Source organism: Antrostomus carolinensis, unplaced genomic scaffold, assembly GCF_000700745.2.
Source record: "Antrostomus carolinensis isolate BGI_N321 unplaced genomic scaffold, ASM70074v2 scaffold52565, whole genome shotgun sequence".
In the NCBI taxonomy this organism is placed as follows: Eukaryota; Metazoa; Chordata; class Aves; order Caprimulgiformes; family Caprimulgidae; genus Antrostomus; species Antrostomus carolinensis.
The window spans coordinates 409-11,271 of record NW_010319425.1 but is presented as its reverse complement, the minus strand read 5'-3'; the positions used below and the strand labels follow the sequence as shown (position 1 = coordinate 11,271).

At 36.2% G+C, this 10,863-nt stretch overlaps 1 protein-coding gene across 1 annotated transcript; it reads right to left on the bottom strand.

Annotated features, from left to right (window-relative positions):
- Positions 1-5,884: 5,884 nt before the first annotated feature.
- Positions 5,885-10,471, bottom strand: LOC104525937 (mitochondrial proton/calcium exchanger protein-like). The gene is made up of 4 exons (XM_010169229.2): positions 10,350-10,471; positions 9,601-9,791; positions 7,518-7,656; positions 5,885-6,178 (listed from the first exon to the last, which is right to left on the bottom strand). Exons 1-4 carry the CDS (start codon positions 10,452-10,454, stop codon positions 6,029-6,031), a joined length of 585 nt encoding a protein of 194 aa, XP_010167531.2. The 5' UTR covers positions 10,455-10,471; the 3' UTR covers positions 5,885-6,028.
- Positions 10,472-10,863: the final 392 nt, after the last annotated feature.

The following is a 10,863-nucleotide window of genomic DNA, read 5'->3' as shown; positions in this document are numbered from 1 at the left end:
GAGTTTTTTATGTTACAGCAGCACAAGAGCCAAGCAATATGTCATTGAAAGAACAGGTATTAATTGAACACAGATTTCCACAGCCTCAGGTCGATAAAAAAGCCACAACTGTCCATTCCCCCACTGCTACGCATACATATCCACCCTTTAAATCACATCTCGCCATAACAGTTTGCAACAAACCTCCTGTATCAATACTTTTAAGACGGAGATTTTATGAAGTTAGAGGTTTTTCCAACCAGCTTTCAGCACACCTGCATTACCAGCCTGGTGTAAAAGAAGCTGCCACCCAGGGAAGGTACAGCAATATCTCCATTATCTATTATTTTTAATTAGTGAAGTCAGTTACCATTCCCTCTGTACATATTTGCAGACAATGCACAAATTCACATCTGCAATCATAGATGATCCTCATCTGTCACAAGAGAAACATAAGAAAAAAACCTCTTTTATTCCTGAGAGTGATCAGACACTGAGGTCCATCCAGAGAGGAGTGCAGAGAAGTGGCAGAGTCTCCATCCTTGGAGATACCCAAACCCCGATAGAACACGGTCCTGGGAAACCAGCTCTGAGCAGGGGGCTGGACTTCACAACCCCTGGAGGTCCCTTCTAGCCTCAGCTTTTCTGAGACTTGAATTTGGCTTGTGCTTTCCACCTACACCCCAACCAGACTGGCCAGGCACTCTGCTCAGTCACAGGTACCGCTGGTTTGTTTCTCTGCAATATCCAGGCAAGAGAGTCCCCAAACCCCCTTATTTTTTCTTTAGATTGTAACAAGAACTAGACAGAACTGTTACAAATGTGTAATAAAAATTTAGAAAATAGTATAATTTCTTTGATGTAACCAGTATAAGTCAGCAGAGACAACACTGGATCCAGCACTTAGTCTCTCTCTTGGGCATTCAGGACACGGGTAACTACGGTCAAGTGCACTTGCCAATGTCCATATTTGATTTACAAACTCAAAGCCACAATTTCTCTGCTAGTCTAGTTTTACCACGCTGCACAATAGTCCTATTCACCCTGTTATTAAAGGACATTTTTAAAGCAAAAGCTTGAAAGAAACAAGGTCTGCCACTTTTTAAGCCATTTCTTTGCTATTTTGTTTAAGCAAAAAAAGGAAAATCCTGCAACCCAAGCTAGCTTATCTATCAAGTGATTTTAAAAGCATCTCAAGGCAGGAGGTTGTTTTCAGCCATCTGTTGAAATACTTTGACACTGGAAAGTAGATCCAATGTTTGCACATTCCCAATCCTGTTTGAAAGCAGCCAGGAGACTACTTTTGTCAACACAGGCCCATACACCAGGACCTCCACATCTTTTGGGTCTGGATCTTCTTTGCTGTGTGTCTCTCTAAGTGCTGACCACAGCGGGGCCAGGACGAGCGCTGAAGCTTCCAAAAGAGCAGCAATACAAGCGATGTTGGAGATGGCTCAGTCATTTCCCAGGGACCAGATGTGCTGCACAGGACGCCTTGCTGGCTCAGGCTCTCTCTCTCCGCCTTCCCACCCAGGCTGCCAAGGCTTCAGAAGAGGTAACAATAAATCATAACAGCTTTTAATTGAAACACTATATTGTTGGATATGCCCAAGACTTAAGAGTCTGCTGTACACCGAGATGAACTTGGTGAAGAATATTAGGATTACAGAGGAATACATATAATTTTACAAGATCAGGGGACAAGGGGCATGACATGGCATAAAATAATCAATTTCTGAAACCTTTTCAGAATGTTTTTTCAGATGTTTTTTCTCCCTTAACTTGGACAAAGACCAAACACAGACCCTTCCTAAGGAGACTTATTTCTATCTGGATCTCAACCTTTCATAGAATTGTTCTGGTTGGAAAAGACCTTTAAGATCATTGCCCATAGTTCAATTAGTTCCTTGTAGTGAAGAGTACACTGCTCTCTATTTTCATACCTAAAATATAATAGTTGGGAAGAATGGTTTAGTACAGTTCACTACACCAGGCAAGCAGTCCCACACGCATCAAGAGAATTTCTGCAAGAATTAACACACCTGAAATCCCACAAAACCTACCACCCCAGCCTGGTTTAAAGATCTGTCCTTCATCCGCCTTCTTCCACCCCAAACATTTCCGTTACAATACTCAGCTCATCAGTGTCCAGCTCTGTGGCTGGCATCTCATCTGAACAGCAATAAATTAACACTAAATAATCAAAAGCAACAGAAAAATAATGGAGATATTAGGTTTCAAAATTATACATTTATTATAACTAAACAAAGGACCACGAGCTCCAACTAACTTAAAAAATTTATACTGCATTATGGCAAACACAGGACCAGTATGCTCAGAGCACAAATTTTCAACTTAAATTTATAACACGGGCTGAAATTTTTCAACTGAAAAGCAAAACTTGGAATACATACAAAAAACAGAATATGGGATTATTCTTTTCATTTAATACACCCAGTAATAATTTGATATAAACAATTTAAAAGTATTTAAATACATGCTGAAGTAGCTAAGGTTTAAATTATTAGCAAGGTATGTAGATATAAAGTTACAAGTAGTTTTTTGGAGTTGTATAAAAGATGTAACTTTTTCCCCCAGACAAAGCCTATGTTAAGTGTAAGGTACTATCCTGTCAAGAGAATATTCTCTACCTGCATGCAGTCTTGTTGACAAACTACCTATTAAATCAGCTTTCTGGCACTTAACTCGCAGGCAGATTTGCTCTCACAGCACGCAGTCAGTGATGAAAATCTCAGTAAAAACCATCCTTTGAGCTAACATGAAATGGAAACCAATTTTTCAATAGACTAGGTCCTGTAACCTGCTTGTTTTGAAAGGGAAAAATAAATTACATCCTACTTTACTTCTCGTTCTTGTTGCTAATTTTTTTAAAAAAGCTTTTCTTTTAGTTTCACATTTTTTCCCCTGAATAGTTTATAATCAAAATCTGATTTTATTTGAATCTGAAACAACCCTAACAATGCTCTTACCGATTACCTAACTCTGAGCTTAGAGGCTTTGCCTGTGTAAGTCACAAGGTCACTGAAATCTCGCACATCTTTTAATTATTTAAACAAATATTTTACATCTCCTGATTAATTATGCATTCAGGAATAAGTTCTGACCAGTTACTGTACACACAGAAGTCATCCTTTCTCTGAAAGTACTGCAGCTTCTGGTTTTTTGGTCATCACGAAAGACAACAAAGGACATTATCTGAAGCTAGTCCTCAAGCCAACAATTTGCCGGAGTTGTCTGTATCGCCTGGACAGAGCTGAACGGGAAGGTTCAAAACCGGGTAAACGGGAGTCACCAAGGGCTTTGTCATCTTTTTAAACTTGCAGAAAATGGGTTTTTCAAGTCCAGCTGTGATGGGTTAGCCTGCTTTCAACCTCAGAAGGAAAATATTCCCCACAAAAATGCTTTGCTATGGTTGATGATACGTACGTCCTTTGAACGCTTTAATCACAGGGGAAAACTGACATTTGTGACTGACATTTAAAAGTATTTTATGTAACCTGTTAAAATGTCAAAATATGCCTAATTTCAAACAAGTCCAGAAGCTGAAAATGTTCAATAAAAGTATCAACTATTTTCATCAGGCCTTTCTTCATTAAAAAAAAAGAAAAAAGAAAATCAGATATTTTTGTCTCCCTTCCTATTTAATCCACTGAAAATTTAAGTGAACACTACACACAGAAAGAGAACAGCAGCAAAGTGCCTTAAACTCCCAAATATTACAATCAGATAATTTACTGTAAGGACAGTTAAAGCTCTGTAAAACTGTAATAAATTAATTTTTGAAAGTAGCATTTTCTGCTACTTCCCTGTTTTAAACTTGCATGCATTCTAGTGCATACAGTTCTGAGGTTTTTGATATTCCATGAAAGATAGCAGACAATTTGAGAGTATCTTTATCATGTTTCAGGAATGTCAAGTAAGATTGTTACACACTGTTTTGAAATTGAAGATATACAACTGCAAAATTTAGTGCACTTCAAAGTCCATTAATTCTAATTTTAAATTATACAATGTAAAATTAGTTTTAAAGTTGTATTTTCATGAAATTAGTTTTACTCTTACATTTTCATCACAGATAAGTTTTGGCCTAAAAAAGCACCTCATTTAAGTCCTGCCTTCAAAATCTACAAACTAACTTGGAGATTTCAGTATGAAAGTCAATTTATAAGGACGAGAATAACCCCTTATTTAGAGGTACATTAACTGCAAAGCTTGTACTGATGTGAAATTTCAGCTTTGTCACAGCACTTTTACACTTCAGATAAATTTTACAGTAATTCTCAGGAGGATCTTACTGAAGCAGCTTTCTTTGCAAACTGTACAGAATATGAACTAAATACCTGAATTACACATTGACCCTTTTTCTAGGGTTGTACTGTACATCTTGCTTTGGAAACAACTAAATACAATGGTCCATCATGCAAGCCATGAGACTATCAAGGTTTTTTTTTTTGTTCCACTAACTTCAAATGAGTTTTTACAAATAATTTAGCCAATCTAGATAAATACTGAACATGGAATTATGCTGAAATACGCTTGGGAGTCAATATGTTCTACAAAAATATGCAACTATGACTAAAAGCATTAAGTACTAACTGCCCACCTCAGTATCACTGCGTACAGTGCCATTGTAAGATGTGCTCTCTATATTGTACATAAAATCAATGATGTTCATATATTTTCTAATACTGGGTGCAAAATAAAAAATAAATTTAAAAAAACAAAACCACAACCCTGCTGGTTCAAGTCACACTATGTGTATTTCATAACAGGTTTTAATAAACAGTGGAAAACTTAGGCTACCAGGAATGACAGAACATCCCGGTTAGTATTTTAAACTTAAAAATTTTACTACCAAGGGCTGACATTAATGAGTAAACCTTGACTTACTGTCAGTATTTAATCACACAATTAAAGACACTAATCAATTAATTAGGAAGCCACTGATGTAATCAAAACACTGGCAATACCAGGCATGACATGTTGACTGCACAGTAAGCAAGGCCGTGAGATGAAAGTATTTATGTACTTTGACTATACCTGGTTAGTGATTTTATACCTGAGATGAAAACTGAGAGGTAAGAGAACTAGTTATGGTGTAAATTATCAGATGAAAAACAAACATGCAAAGATAATGGCATTTTTAAAAAATATATGCAAAAATATCACAATGACATTTTCCCCTTACGATTATTTTCATTTTGCTATTTAGACAAACACTTTAACTCACTTTACTGGGTGACAGATTGTGTTCTGAAATTATTTTAAAGGCTCCTGTGATTCCGACGCTTTAGTAATTCATGGAATTTTGAGTAGAAGCAACATCCTCTACTTCCTACTCTTAAGAAATTTAAGGCACCCATAAGAAGCGAACTTCATGAGAAGTTTCCATTCTAGGGAAAAATAAATCTTATTTTCCCTTCAACAGAAAAAAAAAATAATAGTAATTAATTCATAAAAGTGATTAGAATGCCACATTCTCTGTCAGTGAGGCAACAGCTTTGTGATATCTAGCTCAAATAAAACTCTATCTAAAGAGCTACTATTGAAGCCACAGAATCTTCACCAACAGGTATCAAAATGTATAATATTGTAATGGAAGGGAAAGTTTGTATTAAATTCTGAAAAAGCTAAAGGTAGAAGCAGAATAAGGTTGGGCCCCACGTAATGATGAAAAGAAATAAATGAGAAATATTTTTCCATGATAGATACACTTAATTTATATCACAAACTTGCAAGTTTAATGGCTCACTGTAGCACAACGATGAGTGCAAATACAAGATTTTGTGGGCAGGAGCACTGCTAAAGAAGCATATTTTGTTTTCTTCTGTATGGAATGACAGTAAATCACTTCTTTGATGAACGGAAATTTCATTCCATACGCCAGAAAACACATCTAAGATTTATTACTAGAATCAGCTCAAAATACTTCCCGTAATCACAAAAGCTCAAGTAATATATAGCCATTAGACACAGAAAGATATACAAGGTTTTGGTTACAACTGGGACTAGCTTCAGACTCTGAAGCTTAATTCTTTGCTTCCGCAGCTTCTTTATCGTGCTTTTCCTTAGCTTTCTCTTTTTCTTCCAGTTTTTCTTCTTTTTGAAGCAGTGCCATAATCTCAGCAACCTGACTGGTGCCAATATCAATATCTTCTTTGTCAATCAATTCTACTACCTACGTGAAGATAAAATGAAATTGAGAGCGCGTTTAATTTTTACCTAATTGAGGCATTTTCATATAATCAATTTTGTTAAGACAAAAAAAAATCAGTTCTCTCATATTAAAAAAAAAAACTTGTAGTTTTTCCTACATGAAAACACAAATTCAGACCACAACTAGCACCTCAAACATATCAGAAGTATTAAAAAAAGTAAAATTTAAAACAGATTATGTAGAACTTTTGACCTCAGAACACAAAGTTGTGTTTTAGAGCATTAGTAAAACAGACCCATTTATTATATCTGTTCCAATGGAAAGCTCAGATTCAGTAGCTGCTGAAACACTATTTAAGACAATACTTATTTTACAGGGTTAATTTTATCAAAAAGACCTACTGTACTAAATAGAAAGGTATAAATTTACAAAAACTTAATAGTACAGGGGTGTAGGCCTTTCAGAAAGCAAAATAAAAAGCAGTAATTTAGCAGGTGCTTCCAATTATTCTGCATTATATGCAAAACTCAAAAGTGCATTTTACCTGTGTTACTAAATGCAATTGAATAAAACAGCTGTTTAGAGCAACAGGGAAGACAGTTGCCACTGGGACAACTTCAGCAGAGAGGAAAAATATGTTTCAAAAGGCTGATACTGTGTTTTCTAGCTGGCCACAGTGTCCTAACTTTCGGCACTATTGCTATATTAAGCAGGAAAACTACTTGCAAGGAAATAAGTTTCAGGACACCTCTAAATTTACAAAGTAAAAAAGAAAAAACAAAATGAAGGAGAATTGCAGGGAAAACCTAAGAATATTCTGCAAAATGAAGTAACAGGACAAAGCAGGCACAGAACACAAGTCATTTACAATGGACCTAAAGAACAGCTGATGGTCTGATGTCTTTCAAGCACAACACATACAGGTCTCAATGAAATATCTAAGGTATACAGGGAGGCCAGAGAGCTATTGTCCTGTGTTGATATAAAGTGTATCTATAAACATTATGCCAAGACTTTGGCTGAATATTTGCAACCTCTCTCCCATTCATAAGCAGCATAACAATATTACTGTATTTTACAGAACTTGAGATATGCATACAAGAAAACTACAGCTTTAAAAGGTAACATGGGTAACTGACACAGGATAAAGATGATTTTTTTCCCCCACCCTCAAAACAGCCATATAAATTCTGAAGATACGACTATGTATTATAAGTTCTATTTACAATGCATTCCCAAAAACCTCCCTGGCATCAAGTAAAGACTCTTGCAAAAGACAGCAATATGAATTTAAGTCAAAACAGATACAATGTTTAAAGGATTAGTAGCCCTATTTTCTTTAAGCAGTCCACAGACTTACCTTCACAACATTATCTATATCAATTTTGCCATCCTTATTTTCATCTAGTGCCTCTGCAATCCTAGTTAACTTCTCCTCTGGAATCTTCTGAATTTGTTTCATCGCATTAATTAGCTCAGAAATACTGATGAGATTCTCCCTGAAGAGGAAGCACAATCTGTACATGGCAAGCAGTTACTCCACAGGAGTAAAGTTGACAAAAGGCAGTACTGAAAGTCACTAAACTGCAGGTCATTTGTAAAAATGTTAATTAATTATTTAGAATCCTGAACAGAATGCAAAAAAGCAAAAATGAGTTCCTGATCAGCTAGCAGATTTCAAATGCATCTTTATCTTACTATTGAATTTCATATTTTTGGTTCCCACAAGGTTTACTGCACAAATACAGGTATCCAGTAGCACCTGAAGTAAAGTTTAGCACAGTTGCTGTGCTTCCCAGACCATGTATCTAATGCCCTTTGCCTCCCCCCATTTACCAAAGATGCAGGGCCATGCACCTCCTTTTAGACTCAATGAGCCTGGACTACACAAAATTAATGAACTTCACAGCAAAACACAAGCTGAGAACTAATTGCTTTAGCCATTTAGCTGTTTTGTTAAAATAGGCTTCATTTGCTCATATCGAGGAACAGACTTTACAGAAGAAAGGACTAAACTTGACATCATGAGTAGCATATTTCAGATGTTTCCACTCTCTGTTTATTGAACTCATGAAGCTGAAGTTGTCTGTCTTCTGCAGCCTAAAGCCTGTGCTTGTCTATCTAGTTTTGCTAGGTTGAAGAACCAACTTCCAGCACAGCTCAAGCTGAAATGCAGGAGACAGCAAACCCAATAAACAGTAAACAGAAGGGCTTTATCAGTATAGTCTCAGCTCCATACCTGTCCCTAACCTCTGGGCACAGACCGACTTGTATTCAAGGAGCATTTCCTAAGCTGCCACTAAATGTCCTGGACTTGTTTCATTTCTATGACCCTTGACTGCTTGGTAATGACTGCACCAACTTGAAGGTTAAAGAACAAGCCTTTGACAATTAAGCAATATTTAAACTCATAATTTTCAGTCATCTACAATCACCTACAAAATTATCCACAAAACCATCCATTACATAATTACATTCAGTACAAGCAGATTCTATATTGTATTCTTAATTAACAAATCTGGATGATTTTGATCAACAACTTTTCTATAGCACCATTCATATGGTCGCCTTAATCGTATTACACAAAATTTGAAACAAATGACTGTTTTCCCTGGGGAGTGGAAAAAACAAAGTTTGGAAGCAACAAAAGCAGAACCCTTACTTCTGTTTAGGTTATGCTCTATGGGAGCCGTGAAGAATAATACAGCATTCATAATGACAAACTGTGAGAATTACAGTCACAGTTTTTAGGTATTTCAGTGCCTGTAATACGCAACATATGACTATTCAACATATGATTGCCTGAAAGACTCTCCAGTAACATTAACAGTTGGAGAAGTGTTGATAAATGAATTTAGCAATGAAACTATCAAGAAAGATCTTTCTTTGAAAATCTGCAAGTGTGTTGAAGTTTAAATGAAGCAAATTTTCAGAAAAGGACCCTATAAAATTATCTCCTTATTTCCATTAGACCTGTTCCGCCATTTCTCTTCAGAGACAGATTAGACTTTATTGCAATTTTTTTTTCCTCACTGACATCTTCACTACTAAATAACAAACATGAATATGCTCACCATACTGTTGTGCACCTTTTCAATCAACAACACTGGGCAAACCCACTGTGTGAGGAGCATGACTAAAGGCGTGATTTCACCTGCATCACCGTTAAGACAAGACGTTAAGATATCAATCAGTGCCTTGACTTTCCGAACCCCCTCAGAACTAGTATCTGGGGAATTACATCTGCTTTCTTCCTTCCTCATTCCAACCATATTTAACCTATCTTAGAAGAGAGAAAATCTACAGCACAATTTTGTTAATTTTATTTTTAAAATAATCTTAGCTTTCCGAACAACAACTTAATTGCTAATTCTTATCACACATCAGACAAAAGCAAGACTGAAGATGAACAGAGACACATTCAGTGCTTTCAAGTCACTTACCCAGCAGGAGGACTATCGCCACTGTCCAGCTTTGCATCCACTGTCTTTTGACTTGTTTCTAATTCATTAATAATTTTGTCTATCTGACCAATCATTCGGTTCACCCTCTTGGTCAATCGCTTGCTTGCCTTTGACTCTTCCACTACTTCTTCCTGGCCAGTTTTAGAGAGCTCTTTTATTTCTTGCAAATCCTAAAAGAAATGGTCAAGAGACAAAAAAAGCTTTTGTCAGCGTGAATTCTCAACAACAGACACCACTGATTTCAACTAGCATTTCAAGACAGGAGCCATTTGTAAATGAAATGCAAATGTATAGACATATAAAGCCAAACTGGAATTAGAACAATAAATTCTAGCACTGCTGCTATTTTCCTGTACCCCTTAAATGTTATTTTTCCACTTCTTTCATAAGATTGGATAAGATTCATTTTACTTAACTTGAAGTATCTGTAATACTGACATCTATGGTTGATAAGAAAGAACTGCAGCATGCAGCAGTTAGTCAGCACCTGTTGGTCTAGTCACCTTAGGAATGAGAGCAAGAACAGGACTCTCATCAGGTGGGAACTACTCCAATGATTTTAACTAGGCTTTAAACACATTATACAAATGAGACTCTGTATAAAACAGTATAAAGCTCATTTTCTCAGCTACTAAATACAGGCTAACAGACATTAATGTAAAATAATCTTTTATGCTAAATCTAAACACAAACAGAAATAAAATTAAAAAAGAACTTCCATTCTTCACCTCACTATACTCCTGGATATCACCCTTCAATTCCTCAAGCTCCTCCTTTTCCTTTGTTAGTGATTTTTTCTGTTCCTGCAGCTTGGTGCAAGCATCACTCAGCATGTCAATCTCCTCCTTAGTGATTTCCTCACCCTGTAACAGAAAATAAATACAAATTAGTGAAAGATACATTTGTGACCTTCCTCAAAGATTTTGGGTCTTTTACCAGAAGAGACAGACTCATGATTCTTTTTCCAAGTTTGGAGTCAATATTGTACAAACTGTCGTTTTGAGGCTAATGCAGAAATGAGAATCTTGAGGGTAATGCCAAGATCTTAAATGCTTAAATGGCAATTAGTTTGCTATGGTACATATTTTAAAGTGCACCAGTAGTAAGTTCACCTTTCTACTAAGATGATTCATTATGTGGGCTTCAGCTATTTGAAATTCTGTACCTAACTGTCTCATTTAAGAATGTTTTACTTCCTCCTTTGCTGTCTGAAAAATCCAAACAACTGAGATACGATTCACT